The 18,798-nt window shown below is 56.5% G+C and overlaps 8 protein-coding genes across 10 annotated transcripts, besides 7 other annotated features; 4 read left to right on the top strand and 4 right to left on the bottom strand.

Moving 5' to 3' along the window:
* Nucleotides 1–675: 675 nt before the first annotated feature.
* On the top strand, nt 676–2,094 carry EKO05_0002669 (Mannan endo-1,6-alpha-mannosidase; the record flags this gene model as incomplete). The annotated part of the gene is made up of 1 exon (XM_038945109.1): nt 676–2,094. The coding sequence occupies one exon, from the start codon at nt 676–678 to the stop codon at nt 2,092–2,094; it is 1,419 nt and encodes a 472-aa protein (XP_038801262.1).
* Nucleotides 2,095–2,485: 391 nt separating this feature from the next.
* Nucleotides 2,486–3,839, bottom strand: EKO05_0002668 (uncharacterized protein; the record flags this gene model as incomplete). Its single annotated transcript, XM_038937863.1, has 4 exons — nt 2,486–3,114; nt 3,165–3,396; nt 3,448–3,588; nt 3,687–3,839. The coding sequence occupies 4 exons, from the start codon at nt 3,837–3,839 to the stop codon at nt 2,486–2,488; spliced, it is 1,155 nt and encodes a 384-aa protein (XP_038801261.1).
* A 2,077-nt stretch (nt 3,840–5,916) lies between these two features.
* EKO05_0002667 (uncharacterized protein) lies at nt 5,917–7,717 on the top strand (the record flags this gene model as incomplete). Of its 3 annotated transcripts, XM_038937886.1 has the most annotated exons (6): nt 5,917–6,210; nt 6,261–6,276; nt 6,326–6,681; nt 6,731–6,970; nt 7,018–7,539; nt 7,613–7,717. In XM_038937886.1, 6 exons carry the CDS (start codon nt 5,917–5,919, stop codon nt 7,715–7,717), a joined length of 1,533 nt encoding a protein of 510 aa, XP_038801260.1. The 3 variants fall into 3 exon arrangements, with proteins under 3 accessions (XP_038801260.1, XP_059491945.1, XP_059491944.1); XM_059635962.1 differs by having other exon boundaries at nt 7,018–7,717; XM_059635961.1 differs by having other exon boundaries at nt 6,731–7,717.
* Nucleotides 7,718–7,813: 96 nt separating this feature from the next.
* Nucleotides 7,814–8,953, bottom strand: EKO05_0002666 (mannosyltransferase; the record flags this gene model as incomplete). The annotated part of the gene is made up of 1 exon (XM_038945108.1): nt 7,814–8,953. One exon carries the CDS (start codon nt 8,951–8,953, stop codon nt 7,814–7,816), a length of 1,140 nt encoding a protein of 379 aa, XP_038801259.1.
* A 625-nt stretch (nt 8,954–9,578) lies between these two features.
* Nucleotides 9,579–9,624: a tandem repeat.
* Nucleotides 9,625–10,164: 540 nt separating this feature from the next.
* EKO05_0002665 (uncharacterized protein) lies at nt 10,165–11,031 on the top strand (the record flags this gene model as incomplete). Its single annotated transcript, XM_038945107.1, has 1 exon — nt 10,165–11,031. The coding sequence occupies one exon, from the start codon at nt 10,165–10,167 to the stop codon at nt 11,029–11,031; it is 867 nt and encodes a 288-aa protein (XP_038801258.1).
* Nucleotides 11,032–11,080: 49 nt separating this feature from the next.
* EKO05_0002664 (uncharacterized protein) lies at nt 11,081–11,809 on the bottom strand (the record flags this gene model as incomplete). Its single annotated transcript, XM_038945106.1, has 1 exon — nt 11,081–11,809. One exon carries the CDS (start codon nt 11,807–11,809, stop codon nt 11,081–11,083), a length of 729 nt encoding a protein of 242 aa, XP_038801257.1.
* Nucleotides 11,810–11,814: 5 nt separating this feature from the next.
* Nucleotides 11,815–11,850: a tandem repeat.
* Nucleotides 11,851–12,016: 166 nt separating this feature from the next.
* Nucleotides 12,017–12,043: a tandem repeat.
* Nucleotides 12,044–12,216: 173 nt separating this feature from the next.
* EKO05_0002663 (uncharacterized protein) lies at nt 12,217–12,747 on the top strand (the record flags this gene model as incomplete). Its single annotated transcript, XM_038945105.1, has 1 exon — nt 12,217–12,747. The coding sequence occupies one exon, from the start codon at nt 12,217–12,219 to the stop codon at nt 12,745–12,747; it is 531 nt and encodes a 176-aa protein (XP_038801256.1).
* Nucleotides 12,467–12,574: a tandem repeat.
* Nucleotides 12,623–12,664: a tandem repeat.
* Nucleotides 12,748–12,948: 201 nt separating the features above from the next.
* Nucleotides 12,949–12,993: a tandem repeat.
* A 62-nt stretch (nt 12,994–13,055) lies between these two features.
* Nucleotides 13,056–13,080: a tandem repeat.
* Nucleotides 13,081–13,272: 192 nt separating this feature from the next.
* Nucleotides 13,273–18,675, bottom strand: EKO05_0002662 (iqgap- protein; the record flags this gene model as incomplete). Its single annotated transcript, XM_038938141.1, has 3 exons — nt 13,273–14,225; nt 14,272–15,693; nt 15,744–18,675. 3 exons carry the CDS (start codon nt 18,673–18,675, stop codon nt 13,273–13,275), a joined length of 5,307 nt encoding a protein of 1,768 aa, XP_038801255.1.
* Nucleotides 18,676–18,798: the final 123 nt, after the last annotated feature.

Raw genomic sequence — 18,798 nt, 5'->3', positions numbered from 1 at the left:
GTCGTGGCTACGGCACGTCGTTCTTTCTACTGACTGTGATCGGAGCAACATACAGCCACAGTTCTAGAACTTCAACAGCCCTGCGAGCTCCCAATGGATAATGCGGCTGTAATTGACAGCATTCAGGCGCATGATTGTCCTCATTTATGCACGTCGCCGAATCACAAGAAAGAGATTTTCTTGTCGACGTTTCAAACCACGCGGCGACCCACAAAACCTTTGCATGAAACAGGGGCGGACACAACGTCAACATGCGCCGTTATGAACATCCCCATCAAAAGCATAGGCGGAATTTTTTGACAGGCGCAATTCAGATCGCGGCAGTGCAACATGTGGGCCAGTAACGGCATGGCACAGGCCGTGGACCGGCTTGGTCCACTGAATCTTGGCTGCCCAAGTCTGCCAACGCGACGCATGTCCAGAGCTGGACGCCTCTCCTTATCGCCGAATCCTCTTCTTGTTACCTATTTTTCTGGTGTTTCCTGTGGAGAAGTTCTGATTTCGCAAATCTGCCTCGGGACTGCCTTTGTCCATGACATTCCTTTCTTGACTTGACGTCGTTACACTCTCTTGGCTCTCGAGTCGATTTCGTTCTTTACATACTGCTTGACAGCATCCCGGTTGACCGACATTCATTTCGAGAAGATCCAGCGTTCTAAATCTGTCTCTTTCAGCATGCATTTCCCAGCGAATATCGCCCCGCTCGTGGCACTCTTCTTTCCGAATTCGCCTTTTCTGCACCCAAATTCCACCAACACTGCGATCGAAACGTCTACAGCAAAACCTACAGCAACACTACTAGCGACATCGGCAATATTATCAGCAACACCATCAGCAACACTATCAGCAACACTATCAGCAACACTATCAGCAACACCATCAGCAATATCATCAGTAGCACCGTCCGCAACACCGTCCGCAAAACCGTCCGCATCAGCAGCTGCAATATCATCAGTAGCACCGTCCGCAACACCGTCCGCATCAGCAGCTGCACCAGCAGTCAAGCTCCTCCTCTCTACTGCCGGCGCATTTGCGTCTTCTCTTCGCGCCACCTACCCAGATCCAGGCCTTGCCCTTTTCGCTGAACCCATCTGGTGGTGGCAGTCCGGATCTGCAGTCGACGCGCTCCTGACGTACACTTTTACTACAGGAGACTATCAATATGCAACCCTCCTCTCAAACACCCTCGTTACCGAGGCCACCGGCACAAACGACTTCATGACCGTCCACGCAACCGGCAATGACGATCAGGCATGGTGGGCACTTGCAGCCCTTACAGCTGCAGAAACGAACCTGGCCCCCACCGGCCCGGTACCGTGGGCGAACCTTGCGCAAAACGTCTTCCAGGAGCAAACCACACGATGGGACAAAGACAAGTGCAACGGCGGCATGAAATGGAAGATCCTCAAAGGCGACGGCACAGACGGATGGCACTACAAGTCCTCCATTGCAAACGGACTCTTCTTCCAAATGGCCGCTCGCCTCGCCCTTCTCACTTCCGCCGCCGACACCCAAGCCTGGGCGGAGAAGAGCTACGACTGGACCGTCAGCGTCGGACTCATCAGCCCGGAATTCAACGTCTACGACGGCACGGACGACGCGAAAGGCGAGAATGGCTGCGTGGATGTCAACCACGACATGTGGAGCTACAACGTCGGCGTGTTCATGTACGGGTCCGCCGTCATGGCGAAGCTCACAGGCGACGAGAAGTGGACGGAGAGAACCAAGGGGTTCATCGCTAGCGCGAAGAGGAACTTTGTCAGCGAGGAGACTGGGGAGTTGTGGGAGGCCAAGTGCGAGGGAGACGCGAGCTGTGATTCGGACCAGGTTAGCTTCAAGGGCACGTTGGCTAGGTGGCTGGGTGCTACGGCGCACTTGCTGCCGGAGCTGCGGGATAGCGTGCAGGAAGTCGTGGGCGCTGCGTCGAGCATGGCCACTGCAGGGACGACCGAGGGGTTGGGGGCTATCGCGTCGTTCAACCAGCTTGAGGCTGTGGATGCTGGGCTGAGACTTCAGGGTGTGGGTGGGAAGGAGGGAACGATTGGAGCGAGGGGTCTGAGGAGCATTGCTGGGAGAGTCAGGTGGGAAAGATAAGGTTGGTGGTACTATTTGAATGCTAAAGTTACTCGATTCACCGTCTCCACATCTGATGGGCAAAATGCAGACAACTTCCGTGTTACGCCGCAGCCCCGAGATGACTCCACGAGCTGATCTGGAAATCCTCTCCACGTTCTCCATGTGAGAGTTCTTAATGATAGATTGAAGCTAAAGACATGTATAATGATAGTATGCCGAGGCATAATGCGTAAGGATACCCAGCCGTGACAGTCTAATGCTACCTTTCCGAGTGTAAATGCCAACGTCAACGCTCATGCTCAATCCTGTGACATGCTCTAATACTCTGAGATCCTTCTCTTCGTAAACCGTGATTTAAAACGACAACCTGTCTCTAAGTAGATGCTCAACGTGTACGATGTATCGAACATCAGATAACAAACTTCTCACCAACATTCTCCTCAACCTCGACGGTCGTCGTGACTCTGATGTCGTTCTTCCTTGGAGGCTTCCCCATCTCTTCATCTGTCACCCGCTCCGGTATGTTGTACTTTTGACACTCCCTTAGAATTGTCTCTTCACTTGCGTTGTCGCTGGTCATCTTGACCGTAGTCTGCAACGCACTAGCACCGGCACCCATGTAGACTCGACTCCCCGAGCTCCCGTGCTTACCGAACCTCTTCCCCACACTGCCCTTCTTGCTGTGTGAGTACTCGTTGAGCTGGTAGCTGCGACCGCCGCTTGCTCCACTCGAGTCGCCTCGGGAGCCGTACATGATCCGAACGTACAGGGGTCGCAGGACGGGTATGCAGGCGCAGATGATGGTGAGGCAGATCTCAGACGAGGACCAGAGGAGCATGGGCGACGTGTCGTGCACGTAGTTTTCTTTGCTGGCGAGCGTACGCAGTTCAACGGTGCGGACGACGGAGCAAGCGCCTGCGAAGACGCCGAGGGAGAGACCGCATGCGATTGTGATCTTCTCTTTGCGTTTCATGTTTAGGCCCATAACAACGGGCCAGGGCAGGATGGCAAGGACGAAGTCCATTGATGCTGACCAGGCTAGGTTTTGTTAGTGGATTGTCTTGAGAAGTGGGTATGGAGATGCGTACCGCCCATGGACAGACCGACGTCGGTGAAGTTGATAGGACAGTGTCCTCCTGGGATGGTCTGGTCCCAGAGAAATGCTACTGGTTTGCACTGGAAGAACAGCAAGGTGGTGGTGATGGTGCAAAAGGTTGTTGTGCTGATGATAACGCCCCAAAGGAGAGCGATATGCCACGGTCGTAAGACGATTCGCAGTAAGAAAAGGGCGACAGAAGCTTTCGATGCCGCAATGCCCATCTGGTCAACGTAAGTATGAGCTGCAATAACTTTGCTGAAACCTGCACTTACAACACAAATTCCCTGGCCGATAGCCTCCCAGAAAATAGCTTTTGAGTTATCCAAGCCAAGACGTATGATATCTTCCGTCTTCTTGCCGACACCATAGCTGATACCAACCGAAGTGGTGGCGATGAAGGCTACAAAAGTAGCCTGAAGCAATCAGCAGAGATCCCTGTCTGCCTTGTCATACGGCAAAGAAAAAACAAACAAGGGCTTGAAGCTGTAAGGCTATAAAGTGACAGGCTTACCAAGTTGATTATCATCATTAGGTCGTCCCACCCAAGACTCCTTATTATGTAGTAGCGGGTGTAGACACGCAGCGCGATGAAGATGGACGAGAGAACGACCTGAAACCACATCACTCCGTTGAGGATTGGCCCGTAGTCTGCAGGACTTCCCATGATGACTGTTCTTGAGCTGGAACTCTCCAGGCCGACAAAATTGTGGGCTTTCGTCAGAGCAGGCCGGTATGAGGTTACTCAGTCTTTCTTGAACAAAGACAAGGGACTGGTTTCAGTTCGTCAAATGTAGCTGTAACTAATTGCTGTCGTGAGAACGGGCACTGAAGGATTGCGTGAAACCGAGAGGCCAGCTGTGTCGCTTCTGAAGTGTATCTTGAAATTGAAGAAGTAAAGAAGAAAGGCGGGGTGAGAAAGTGATTTGTTCGAAGATTAGAAACAGAAGTGCAAGTTGATCGGCCCATGAGTGGAACTTGACAGCATGGCATACTCCAACGGCACTCATAGAGCCATCCCATGTCGACTTCACTCCACAGTGCCGACGGGCACTAGGCGGATCGTCACCATCTTCGTTTGTAGCGGGTGGAAGCGCGTCCATACTCGATATGAAAGAGGAGATAGCATGTCGTGCATCTAGAACCCTGCGAGGCATGCTTTCACACATGCCACGCGGTATAGCTGCAAGCAACAGTGGACAGAGCCCGGATGGGACCCCGAAACGGTAAGTTGCCGCTGGCGGTCCCTGACATGGCGCATGAGGCTAAGATGTGATATGCTTGATATGTGATGGCATGCTGGTAGGCACATGAGCCGTATCCACGAGATGAGGCATGGCTGTAAGTCAAACCACAGGCCAGAGGCTGCCCCTGGGCATCCTGGTTCGAAGTCAAGCCTTAAGTTGGGGTAGAACATGGCAGCTCTACAACGCTCGTTCAATGCTTGGTGGACATCGTGCCTAGATTCGGTCAGAGTGTAAACCGTTCAGGGGTTGAGGTTTCGTGAGGTATGTCACGATGTACGGAGAAGCGCGCAGAACTCTCCACTAGCCCTGACGTATCTGATCCTTTGCGACCAGAGCTTCGGGATGGACAGCTCGACGCTACTGTAAAGGTACGGGGGCATGCAAATTCTGCTCTTATGCCATCTGTCATTTGCTCAGCATGTCATAGAATCGCCAGTGGTTTCACAACAGTACATGTTGGTAACCAATGGCTGATGTGACAATCGCACGCTTGGTCCGTGGCAGCGGCTGCACGGGAGCGGCTCGCTCGTTCCCCGAGCCTTTTCAAGAATTTGTGGGCACCAAGGCTGACATCGGTGTGCATGTACTCATGGACATTGAGATGGCTGCTGTGGCTTGAGGCTGGTCTGCATGTCTATAATTGCGACAGAGCCGTATTGCTTGGCCGCAGTATTGGCACATTGACGGCACGCAAGTATTGAAGGTCAGGACAAGCTGGGAAGGGTATGTCCATGGTAAAGGGCCGATTGTCGTTGTTGAAAAGTGAAGATGTGGACTGGTAGGTGAAGAGAGTTGCAGGTGGCTAATCCAGGAAAGGACTCTTCCCCGTGACGCCACCCAAGCGAGCCACTGGGCTTCCTCGTCTGCCGCCCCGATCCTGTCCCCACTCCATAACCTCTCGTTCTCAAACAAAGTCTTCACGTCTTCCATATCGGGGTGGTTGATGAACGCTCACCGCTGAACGGCATGCAGACGCTGTGCTACCACACCACGCGCGTGGCAAACGGTTCGGTGCGACTTTGTGCGCACTCATGTTGGTACCTTCAAATCCGGCTTGATACATCATGTCTCGACGCTAGCGCCTTCCACCGAGATGGCCAGGCCAGATACGAACAGAATTCGTTGCCGCTGTACCGTTTGACTGGGACACTGGACTTGTTCAAAACGAACAAAATTGAGACGAGACGGAACACCCATTGCCAACTGTGACTGAGCATGTTCGGATGATCGTTGATTTGATTGAAGAAGCGTGGTCGTTGCAATCTCTGTCCGAGACATGTCTTACACAGACGTCCCATGCTGATGATGCTAATGATATAGCCCGCTTGTGCTTGCTTTTCCCGCGGCTCTTTCATTACAATCCTTTCTCTCATCCTTGCAATCCATGCCGTACCTCAAGCTGGATCTGCAGGGTCTGTGATCGATTGTCAATTATACAGGTCGCATCCTGTCCCTCCACGTTTTCTCGACACTGTCTTCTCACTCTCGTTTCACAGCATGGCACTGGCATCGCTACTAGTCAAGGCGCTTAGCCTTGGAGCAATTGCACTGGTCGTCCAGTACATCGTCACCTATCTGAATTCACCGCTGAAGAAGATTCCGGGACCGTTCTTAGCCAAGTTCTCTAACATCTGGCGCTTCTACAACCACTACAGCCAGACGCACATCGAGACGCAGAAAGAGCTGCATGAGAGATACGGTGACGTGGTGCGCCTCGGGCCGAACACCGTCAGTGTCACAGATGCAAGTCTGCTCAAAACGATCTACTCCACACGAGGCACGTTCTTGAAGGTCAGCAAACCCATCACCAATTTATACTCTTGTACTCACAGACCCGGTAGAGCGACTATTACAGCGGTATGGCAAAATTGATCACGTGGAGTAGCGTCATGCTAACAGATCGCAGTCAACGATGCTCTTCAAAACGGTCACCTCATCCAGAACCTGTTCAGCACACGCAGCAATGAATTTCACGCAAAGGGCATCAAGCCAGTTCAGAAGCTCTACAGCCTGCAGAGCGCTCTGCAGCTTGAGCCTCTTATGGACGAGGATCTACGCGTGTTCGGCGCTGAGCTTGAGCGCAGGTTCATGACTGGTGACCATCGGGGCAGGACGTGTGACATTGCTGACTGGATCTCGTACTTTGCCTGGGACTTTCTTGGGGATATGACCTGGAGCAAGCGAATGGGCTTCATGGAGCAGGGCAAAGACGTGGGCGGCATGCTTCAGACGGCGGAGAACGTCATGCGTTACTTCTCAGTGGTGAGTTGTGGAGGTATATATGGTGGTACCTATCACTAACCACTGCTAGATTGGCCAAATCCCTGCGCTCGACAAGCTGCTGGGGAAGAATCCGCAGTTGACCAAGCTCTACAAGTTCGACGACTTCGCAGTCGCTGCGGGTTTCGCCGTGGAGCGCTTCATGGAGCGTATGCAGAATCTGTCCGAATTCAAAGACAAGAAGGATTTTGTCAACGGCTTCCTCGCGGCGAAGAAAGAGCACCCAGACCTAGTGACCGACAACGAAGTCATCGGCTACATGATACTGAATGTGTGTTTCCCCCTCGTCACCACTAACGCATCCTGACCCCTTCCCAGATCCTAGGCGGCGCCGACACCCTCGCAATCTGCACCAAAGCAACCTTCTACCACCTCCTGAAATCCCCGACCGCCAAAGCCAAACTCGCGCACGAGCTGCGCTCGGCCCACCTGCCCAGCCCAGCCCCCTACGAAGCACTCTCCAAGCTGCCCTACCTGGACGCCTGCATCAAAGAGGGCCTACGCATCCACCCAGTCATCGGGCACATGCTCGAGCGCGTCGTCCCCGCCACCGGCCTTGTACTCCCCAGTGGCACCATCCTCCCACCCGGCACCATCGTCGGCACGAACCCGTGGCTCATGCACACGAACAAGGCCATCTTCGGCGACGACGCCGCCTCGTACCGGCCGGAGCGGTGGCTGCAGAGCGCCGACGAGAGCAGCGGCGCATACGCGGCCAGGCTCAAGAAGATGCAGGACGCAGACATGAGTTTCGGCGGGGGTAACCGCGTTTGTCTCGGGCGTCCGCTGGCGCTGGTCGAGCTGTACAAGGTGGTGGGGTTCGTGTTTGGGACGTACGATGTGAGTCTTGCTTTTCTGTTTTCTGCGCCGAAGGGGGGGGAGTGAGTTGCTGGCTGGTGCTGACGCGGTCTAGATTGAGCTGGAGGATCCGACAAAGGAGTGGGATCTGCATAAGCAGTGGTTCGTGTGGCCGCACGATGTCAAGGTCAAGATGAGTCTGGTTGGGAGGGCGCAGTAGCCGAGGCGTGCTCGGCGAGTCCAGTCCCGCCCCGCTGGATGGTGGTGAAGGTGTAGTTCAGACGCAGTGTTCCGGCAAAGAAGCTCAGTGCCATGATCACTGCTTATCGCCCATCATCTCCCTGTGCTTCCCCACCTTCCCAAACCGCCCCGCCGCATCCTCACGATCCCCTCTCCCCCTCCCCCCACTCGGCCTATTCGCACTACTCACATCGGGCGCAACGACCCACTCCCTCGTCTCCCGCTGAAACTCATAGCTGTTGTACCACGTCTCGGTCAGCGCGCGCGGGCCGTACTCTTCCCGCAGCAGCGTCTCGTACGCGTACGGCACAAACACAGGCGCGCCTTCGAAGACGCTGCGGCGCAGCGGGAAGAGGCTGGCTGTCGAGTACAAGTGCGTGTCCTTGGTGTACATGTCGGTCGGGGGCTGCGAACGCGCGGCTGGCGTTGCGGCGCCGGGGGAAAGGGAGATGTGGTGCTGGGTGGAGGGTTGGATGGACGAGGGGACGGGGTGGATGGTGGTGATGTCGATGAACAGGCCAGTGGAAGTGTCGATCCAGCGGGCGTCTATGACGTTGTGTTTGTCTGATGTCGAGGCGTCGGTGTAGTGTGGGTTGACTTCGAGTAAGTACTTTTTCCCCTGCTGCAGCACCGTGGTCCACACGCCGTCCGCCAGGTCGTCGGGCTTTTGCACGTCTTCTCCCTCCCCCCCGTCCATCTGATGCTGCGTCGTGCTACCGCCGGCCCGAGTCCGGTGGTGGCGAGCATACGGGTCTGAGGTGCCTTCGCGCAGCCCTAGCTCCGCAGCGGTGAAGGGGTGGACTGTCATGTTCCACCAGCTCCCCAGCTCGTGCATCCCGCCCTCCTCGACGCAGAAGTCCAAATCGCTGTCCCACGGGAACATGGACCCGTTCCACCACCATCCCAGCAGACTCCCGTGCATGATCCACGTGCGCACGCCCGCCCGCCGCATCGCGTGCACGTACGACCGCAGCAGGAGGCGCATGTGGAAGGCGCGCGTCGGGCGGGGCAGCACCGAGGCGGCGAAGCGGCCATCGTAGTGTGGGTGGTAGAAGGATTCGTGGAAGTATTTCTCCGGGTGGCGCGAGTTGGTTGTGGAGAGGTCGTGCGATAGGGGCGTGAGGCCGTGGAGGTGTGGCAGTGTTGCGGAGCGCGGGGCGAGGGGTGCTGCGAGCGCATTCGCTATGCAGAGGAGGAGCTCGAGCGGTAGCTTCATGGCGGTGGGTGTGCTGGGTTGTAGTCTGTTGGATGCTGCGCTGGGCGTGAGATGGAGGTATCACCGCGCAACAACACTCAGCAGAAGAGCAGCAACAAACGACTGCAGAGAAACAACAAACGACTGCAGAGAAACAACAAACGACTGCAGAGAAACAACAAACGACTGCAGAGAAACAACAAACGACTGCAGAGAAACAACAAACGACTGCAGAGAAACAACAAACGACTACAGAGAAGCAACAAACCACTACAGCGAAACATCAAACAGCTGCAAAGAAGGCATCAATGGCATCAATGGCACCAACGGCACCGTCGCGACACGACCGCGAGGATGACGAGTCCAGCCTCGTCACCCACCCGCCGCGTTCCTACACTAAGCTCCGAGCTTACGAAGCTTGAACCCCGCCTCGCAAGGCTTGTTTCCAGCGGCCTGCAGGTCCCCAGCCTCTGAGGGGTCCATCGTCCGGGGGAGAGGAATGCATGACAGGGAGCGCTGCTGAGCTCTGGGGGTTGGGTTTGGGGCAGCTGAAACGAGCGGACGGCGGGACGATGCGCGGGTGAAGGTCTTGGCGCGCCATCCACCGTGCCCAGCAGCGACAGACAGACGGACGAGAAGGCACCGCTCGGTCAGTCGGTCGCTCGGTCGGTTGGTCGCTCGGTCGGTCGGTCCAGAGCCATCCGTGCCTCATCATCGCACAGCACGTGCCAACCCCTCCGACTGCAACAAATCGTTATGCCGTGCTCAACCCAGCCCTCTGGCTGCGGATGCCGTATGGTACAGCGTCTCCACAACCCCGTGTGCTGAACGGCCTCAAGCGCCCAACTCTCAACTCCTCCCCAACCCGCTCGCAAACCCTACCTCCCCAAGAGAAGTCGAGCCAAGACACAGAGTAGCCATCCGCTCAAGGAAACGCGGAGATGGAAAGAGCAGCTCTTAACTCCGGGACACGCGCGTGTAACGCCGTGCGATGTGTGATGGAATCAAGCGAGGTGGCTGTCGCTACCACAGTATGCTGCGCGACTGGACCTGATTGGAGGAGATGGAATCCGGGAGAGGGGATGGGGACGCCGTGTGTGAGCTGAGCGCCGAGGGAGGTTGTATAGAGCGTGTGTCGTGTTTACGGCTGCCATTGCAACTACGGTGGACTTGATCTCGTACTTGATCTCGTACTGCTATACGTCGACGACGCCTCTACACCTACGTCGACGATGCCTCCACACCTACATCGACGACGCCTCCACACCTACATCGACGACGCCTCTACACCTACATCGACGACGCCTCTACACCTACATCGACGACGCCTCTACACCTACATCGACGACGCCTCTACACCTACATCGACGACGCCTCTACACCTACATCGACGACGCCTCCACACCTACATCGACGACGCCTCCACACCTACATCGACGACGCCTCCACGACCCATCCACAATGCCCCCAAAACAAACCCTCGCCGTCTTCGGCGCAACCGGCAACCAGGCCGCCTCGGTAGCGCGCTTCGTGTTGGTCCCGCTACACCGTGCGCGCCATATCGCGTAACACAGCCAACCCCTCGCTGCAATCCCGGGCTGCCGGTCAAGTCGGCCTTCTTCGCCCCGGCGAGCTTCATGCAGAACTTCATGGCGCATACCTTGCGCCCTGTGCCCAGTCGCGCGGGCGATGGGAGCTACCTCCTCGCCAACTGGGTTGGGGGCGACGCGCGGGTGCCGTTTATTGACATCACCGAGACGGGGAAGTGGGTTGGGGCTGTCCTTGCGGAGCCGGACAAGTACGCGGGCAAGCAGTTTGCGGCGGCGGCGGAAATGCTCAGTATGGATGAGGTGGCGGAGGTTGTGTCGAGGCTGACGGGCAAGGTGGTCAAGTACCAGAGCGTGCCCGATGAGGTGTTCAAGGGCTCTATGCCCGAGGCGGTGCGGGAGCCGCTGTACGAGATGTGGGTGTTGAGCCGCGACTATGCCTACTACGGGCCGACAATGGAGGAGGATGTTGCGTGGGCCAGGGTGAATGCGAGGGGGGAGGTGACGGGGCTGGAGGCGTTTCTGAGGAAGCACGAGTACAAGCTGGAGTGACGGGCGAGGCGCGTCAAGTAGTTGTCGCAATAAGCACGGCGTGTGCTCCTCACGCCTGCGCCTCCACCTCGCCAGCCTCCTTCTTCCTGTTCTTCGCGCCCTTGTAGATCCAGCTCTCGCCCTCTTCCGCACCGCCATATTTCTCCTTTGCCCAGATCAGCGCATCCTGGCCCAATCCATAGCCCAGGCCGACCACCAGCCCCATTCGTATCGTCCGCGCCGCCGTGCTGACGGGGAACTGGTGCCACGCGCTCCACACACCGCCCGTGACCATGCCGGCCATGCCGCTGGAGAGGAAGTCCCTACTGCTCGCGACTCCACGGTCAATTTTCTTGAGGCTCAGCTCGTCCACGCCCTCCATCTCCTCGATGGTACGGCCGGCCCTCCACGTGCCGCGGAAGACGTCCAGACTCTCCTCGACGACAAAGAAGACGCTGCTCCACGCGGCGACCATGAAGCCCTTGCGCAGCCCCTCTGTGATGCCGTGCTTCATCTTGTAGTAGTTCTTGCTCTTGTGGTACAGATACCAGCCCGGCTGGGAGATGGGCAGCCGGTGGGCGTTTTCCGCGCGGAAGCGCAGCGCGGCCATGGAGCCGGCCGAGGCGCTGCCGAGGGTGAAGCCGCAGACGAACGAGGTGAAGGTGGTGAGGAGCAGGCGGCGGTCGAAGGGCATGCCGAGGCGCGGAGCGTTTGTGAGGGGCTGCGACGGTTTGGGCGGCGGCGGCGGGATTTCAGACACGATGATTGCGTTGGGGTTGGTGGGTGTGACGGTCGCCATTTTGAGTCTTGTCTTGTCTTGCTTGTCTTGCTTGTCTTGTCGTGAGGTAGTGGTGAGGAGGATGGAGCGATGGAGAGATGGTGATGATATGCAGCAATTGCACAAGTCAGCTCTGGCCGAGCAATGCAATCACAGGGTACGTCTGTGAAGTTGCGGTAAAACAACAGCAGCAGCAGCAACAACAAAGTAGCGCAATAGGCCAAAAACAGTGAAGTGGAGTGGAGTGGAGTGAAGAAGCTCGTGCCAACCAACAACCAGCGCCCTCCGCCAACATCACATGCCCGCGCGCCTCCGCCCCGCGTCCCAGCGCGTCTCCAACGCCACCACTCTCGACCACCCAAACCTCCCTAACCTATTCCCCTCCCCAACTCCAAAACACCACAACACCAAAACACAACCCCCCCAAAATGACAACACCAACCCCGCAAACCTGGACCCTCAGGCTAAAATCCCACCGCACCACCATCCTCCTCCACATCGACCCCCTCCAAACCTTCAGCAGCATAAAAGCCACCCTGCACACCGCACTGTCAGAAACCGGCCTGCAAGCCAGCGAGCACGGGCCTTGCATCGCGCTCCCCTCGTCGCCAGACGATATCAAACTCGGCCGTCCCATCGACCCGCTGGATCCCAGCCACGGGTTTGAGTTGGGCGAGTGGGAAGAGCAAGGAGATGAAGATGAGGACGAGGACAGTGCGGATGGAGAAGGCGAGGGGAAGGGGAAAGGGAAGGGGAGAGCTGGGGAGAAGAGGGGAGAGGTGAAGGAGTGTCCCAAGGGTGCTGGCTTGAAAGATGGTGCTGTTTTGGCGTTTCGATGGGATGGGGATGGGGTGGCCGTCGATGGGAAGGGGTGGGGGGTGCAGATGGCGAGTTTTGAGGATGCGTATGGGGTCGTGAACGAGGCGGATGGGGGTGCCAGGGCGGAGTTTGAGGGGTGAGGGGTGTTGGATAGGTCCCCTGGGAGGAAGAATAGACATTCTACCGAGTTGGGAGGCTTTTGCTGCTTTGCATTCGGCGTGAGCTGGGCTGGCTTGGTGGGTGCATGGAGAAACGAGTTGGAGGTGGAAGTGTATGACGTTCGACCCAGCGACATAACCCCACGATCCCAACTCTACAACATCGCATCAGTTACACAAGCCAGGAGGAGGAGGAGGAGGAGGAGGCAGAGTGAGAGCGGAAGTGGAAGTGAAGACAGCGGCATGGAATCAAGACGACAAGGCTACTGCATAGTCGACAGCAAGAAATCACAAACACCAAACAAACAAATCAAAGCATGGAGAAGCGTCATATTCTCATCAAATCATGACTACCCAAAACTCTCAGTATCCTCAAAACACCGCATCCTGGCCAATAAAAAGCCGGATGCCAGACCTATAGAGAAGAAAAAAGTGGTATCCCATCAAACACTCCACAACGTCCCTGATCCCAGCCAAACCCAGTCGCTCCGTAAAGACCACCGCCATCTACTCGTCGCGGTAGAACTTCTTGAAAATCAAATGCAAGAACAAATTAACATTAACACGAACAGCGCCCTGACCCGAGCCATCGCGTCCATCGCCGAACAAGTTCATAAACTGGTGGTTGTCGAACTGGGCCTGCAGCAAGCCGTCCAGCGGAACCTCTGCAAACGCGCCGGGGATCATCATCGAGCCCTGGCTGCCCTGGATCTCGAAGATGCCCGTCTGGTTGGAGCTGAAGGTCATCTCCAGCCGGTCCCACTGTCGCTCGGGGTACCCGCTCCACGATACGAGGATCCCCTTTTCGGCTAGGTTACGCGCAGAGTACTTGAACGACCCGAACCGGTAGGCCCGCCCCGTCGACTTGAGCTCGCGCATGTGGTTGTATTGCCGCGTGAAGGGCAGGAGGAACTTCTTCTTGCCCTTCTTCGACTGCAGGGTAACCATGGCCTGTTCAATGTAGTCGTTGTACGACTTGAGTTGTTGCTCCAGGAAATGTGCCTTCTCGTCCAGGGCGGCGAGGGTGGTACGTACGCCCTCCATCTCACGCGCGCGCTCCATGCGTCGCCTGTGCTTGGTGCGGATGTCGACGGCAATGGCGTTGAGCAGGTCCTGGTAGTTGTTGTGAGGCGAGATGCGGCCGGCGCGTTGCAGCTGGACCATGTTTTCCAGGCAGTACTGCTTCAGTGTAGGGTAGTCGAGTTCCAACACAGAGTTGGATCCCATGTCGGTGGTGTAGGTGGAAGCCGCCGAAGATCGAACAGCGCTGTGCTTGCGGTTGCGGTCCTTCCTCTGAGCAGCGACCTCCTCGCGAACGAGTGCGTCCCATCGGTCTTCGTCCTGTGGTGTGACGGGCTTGCACAAGATTTCTGTCAGGTTGGCACCTGTTTGGACGCGAATGATGTACAGTGCGTAGCGCTTGGTTTCCATGAATAGTGACTTGAGATGTGCGTCGGGGTCTGTTGGTGTCAGTCATGTTCGCTTTACGCATGCTGGGCTGCTTACCTTCTTGCTCGTGGAACTTGGGATTGAGGGTCAACGTGATTTCGGTTGAGCTGACGTGCAGCAGCTCGTTCTCGTTGTTCTTCGCGCTCCCAAGTTCGCGAACTACCTCGCGGAGAGGATCATCCTGGGAGGGACACAGTGTTGGGAGGTCATCGATGACGAGGTTGTGAATGGCGAAGACGTCTGCAAGCTTGATGTACAATGTCGGCTTGGTGCGAGCGAAAAGGTCGTTGAACTCGTCAATCTCGAACTGAGCCTCGGCGTCGCGCACGTCAATGAGGTTGGACCAGATGTCCTGCAGACGGTCGATTGCTTCGGTGATGTAGCTGTTGAGTGGCTGCAGGTAGAGATCTTCGCCACCAAACAGCTTTCCAGCTGCTACCTGACCAAGAACCTTACCGACAGCATTAAGGTTGCGGCCCATGATGGGGGACAGGCCGCGGTCGACTACACCCCAATGTTGGGGCTGCGCTAGAGCAGGCTGGATGTAGGACCTCCACACCCAGTGGCCCGCAACTTGCAGCAGCTGCTCTTGTGGCTCGTAGGGGAACTTCTGGCGTAGCTCCTCAAACATCTGCTGCGTGAGGTAGCGAACCCCGTACGGCATCCGGTGAATTACCTCCTCGAACATGGAGAAGTATTGGTCTGCAACATCTCGGAGATCCTGGAGATTGTGGATGAACGTGGCTCTTGTTTCTTGATCTTTGAGCGCCATGTCTCTTGTAACGTTCGGGTCGCGGCGACTTCGCTGGCCGGTTCGGAGTTCCTCATTGTTGATTGCAGACTTGTAGATCTGCATGGGATCGCTCTCCAAGTCCAGTTCCTCGTTGTCGATGATATTCTCCCGAATGACTGTACCGAGGAGCTCTTTCAAGAACTTGCGGTCTCGTGGTGAGCGAACAAAGCTGCCGAACAGCTTAGTCCAGAAGAAGTTGCCACGGACGAACTCTTGTAAAGTCGCACAACCGTCAATCTCCTCCCTCAAGGACCTTGCCATGAGCTTCAGCAACCAGTATTCTTCTCTTCGTTTCTGAGCCAGACCAAACAAGCTCATCGTCAATTGCTCGATGCGCTTGGTATCCTTGTCTTCTAAGCGCTGTTCTCGTACACGCCTGAAAAGACGTGCCAAGTATTGAGGCTGCGTCTGCAGAGTAAAGAAGAGCTCCTGATATTGCTCGAGCTTTCTGCGCGAAGTCTTGTTGAGCGCCTTCAAATCGAATGGATCCTTGGAAGAAATGTCCTTGCTGCTGAGAAGAGTGCCGACGTGACCCCCAAAGTGCTTTTGGTGCTTGACGACCTCGTCCAGTGTGATTTTGTTCTTGACAAGCAGCGCAATTTTGATGTCGAGTTGGTCGACGTACTGCTCAGCGAGTTCGTTCTGTCGGACATGTTGGACCACAGTCTTTCGCAGGCGTTCAAACTCTGCGGTACAATTAGCGCGGTCATACACTGTGAACAGAATGGAGTCTTACCAATCTCCTCATCAAAGTCGATATCGCTGTCGTTGAGCAGGTGCACAAAGTTCTTGACAGTGGACACGGGTGGATTCTTCCCACTTGTCAAGCTCTTGTACGCTTCACCTTGTTGTCGACCACGAACGAAGCTCTGGATCTTGATCACCTTCTCCATGTTCTCCTTGTAGAACTGCTTCTTCTCGGCGTACTTCTGACGAATGACCATGCCACGCGCCAGCGTCTGGAGTTCGACGATGGCCTCCTCGTGCTCCTCGAGTTGACCCAGCTGCATGCCAATCTCCATGCGGAGTAACACGCCACGTGCATCGCCTTGTAGCTGAGTAATCTCTGGCTCCTGAGCGTTGAGCTGGCAGAGAGTATCGTAAGTCCTCTGCCTCTGAACGAAACCTCGGCTTGCCGACTGGAGGTCAACAAAAGCCGGTGTCTGTGCCTGGAGCGCCTTGAGGTCAGAGAAGTGTCTTTGCCGTGAAAGGAAACCACGAATATAAGCCTGCAAAGAGAGGATAGAAGCTTCCTGCTCGGTCAACTGCGCCAGTGTGTGTGCAGTCTTTGAACGAATTCGGCCACCTCTTGCGATTGCCTGTAGGTCAGTGACTTGCGGCTCTTCAGCGTAGAGCGCACTCATCAATAGTCCAAAATCAATTCGGGACGCATCGCCCCGAATCTTGGATTGAATATCAATGACTTGCGGTTCTTCAGCGTAGAGCGCACTCATCATCTGTCCAAAGGCAACCCTGAAGTCATTGCCACGGATCTTGGATTGTAGGTCTGTGATTTGCGGCTCTTCCGCATAAAGCGCACTCATCAATTGCCCAAAAGCAATTCGAGCGACATCACCGCGAATCTTGGACTGAACAGCGGACCAATCGACTGACGTGCTTACCAGTTGGTCTTGCATCTCAGCATTTTGTTTCCTAGCCAGAATACCTCGAGCAGCGGCCTGCAAGAATGTGACTATTGACTCGTGTTGGCGAAGGCTTTCCTGGTTCGTTCTCAGCTCCTGTCTTAAGAGTGCCGCTCGAGAGACAGCCTGAAGATCTGTGAAGTGCGCTTCGTTTGCTTGTAGGTCGGCCCATTCGCGGTCGACCTGTTGTCGGAGGAGTGCACCGCGGATCATTGCCTGGATATGTACAGTGGCTGGTTCAGTATCCCTGGTCTCTGCGTACCGGTCGCCGACTCGAAGTCGCTCCAGTGCTCCTCGTATGGCTGCCTGGAACTGCCGGATTCCGTGCTCGTGTTGCTGTACTTTCGATTTGGTGTACTGGACCTGTGCTCTGGCTTTGCGTCCGCGGAACAAGTTCTGCACCTTGAGCACCTGCGCCTTGTTGTCTTGCCAGTAGTTCTCTTCGCCTCGTTTGCGTGACCGGACAAGGAATCCTCTTGCTGCACTCTGGAGGTTGACTGCGAAGCGGCGCATGTCTAGACGGTAATAGGCAATCTGCCGCGCCCAGTCACCACGAATACGCGATTGCAAATCTGCGATGAGATGCTCGTGATCCCAGAGCTCCTGCATCACGTTGCCCAACTGCATGCGCAATAGTGCGCCTCTTATTTGTGCCTGCAGGTCTAGGATCATGGGCTCGCTTTCGCTCAGCTCACGGTCGATTCGATCTTCCTCTGACTCCACGGGCTCCGGTTCAGGCTCTGGCTCGACGTTGAAGTTTGCTGACATGCCGGAGAAATTGGGCATGCTCACGCCAGACTTGTCCAGACCCTTTTGCGTTGCTTCCAACTCGTGGTCCTCGAATTGGAGTTTGCCGACCAAGTTGCCAATGCGAAAGTCGACGATGCCTTTCCGGAACAAGAGCCATGACAGGGCGTGGATGCAGTAGATGACCTTGGGGACGTTTTTCTTCTCGTAGAGATCGATGAGTTCGAACTGGAAGAGGTCTGGCAGCTCGACCTCGGCGAGGAAGTTGAAGAAATGGGCATAGTTGTTAGAATGCCGGTACTGCAGCTTCGGATCGCGGAATATCCGCAAGGGATGGCCTTTGATCGATTGCACAATCTCTGCCAGTGTCACGCCGTTGCGTAGCGCTTCTTCCAGTTCGACAGCAGGCGGCAGCTCCGAGTCGATGATGTCCTCCATCCACTCCTTGGCCTCTCCAATATGACAGAGGTACTCGTATGCCTGCAAGAACTGGCGCTGCTGGTCCATCCAGTTGCTTCGTGCCCAGGAGGACTGTGGCTTCTTCCCTTGCTGCTTGTCGGTGCGTTGTAGCCTTCGTCTGCCATGGAGGCCTATCACTTCCTGTTCGGGCGACTTGATGCTGAAGTCCTCCTCACTGGCGGAGTCGGCGAATTTGGAGAGAGTGCGCAGATGGCCGGTGGCTGACTTGTGCAGGCTCTGCAGCACAGGCTTCTCGAGGTGTGTGGAGAGAGGGCGGGAGGAGTGATCGCGGGCGGGCGCGCGTATCGAGTCTGCGCGCGAGACGGCGATGGACAGAGGGCGCGGCTTCGCGGTGGGCGCGGTGGGCGAGGTGGGCGAACTCGGGCCGTCAAAGGGCTGGTAGCGTATGTTCTCGACGCTCTGTGACCGGTTGTGGGAGAGCGATGGTGTGGGGCTGCCGGACGGGGTCGAGGGGCGCTTCTCGGGAGAGGGAGGCGGCGAGCTCTGCGGGGCTTGCGAGAGCGGACGCAGTGCTTTGCGCATGCTGGCGTAGGTGCTGCCCGGGTTGGACTCTTCTAAGCCGCCGCGGCTCTCTGTGCGTGGCTGCGACAGAGCCGTGGCCTCGCTCATGCCGCGACGATGGCCCAGTGCAGGGCCAAAGCCGTTCGAGGCACTGCTGGACTGGGTGCTCGACCGGCTCGGGGCGTTGTTCGAGTGTGTGGAGGAGCCATTGGAGGCGGTTGACGTCTGGCGCAGCGGCGAGGGCGATGCAGTCGGGTGGCCCAGTCGCGTCCGGGGGGTGTACGTGTTGTAGCTCATGGCACAGGCGACAGTTGGCAGGTGTGCGGTGTGAGGTGGCGCAACATGTGTTGTATTGAGGGCGGGGTGATTATGTCGAGTCTTGCTGCGGTTGCAGGGCAAGAGGCCGTTGTAGGGGCCGCG

Source organism: Ascochyta rabiei, chromosome 4 (assembly GCF_004011695.2).
Source record: "Ascochyta rabiei chromosome 4, complete sequence".
Classification (NCBI taxonomy): Eukaryota; Fungi; Ascomycota; class Dothideomycetes; order Pleosporales; family Didymellaceae; genus Ascochyta; species Ascochyta rabiei.
This window is presented reverse-complemented; position numbering and strand designations above follow the sequence as displayed.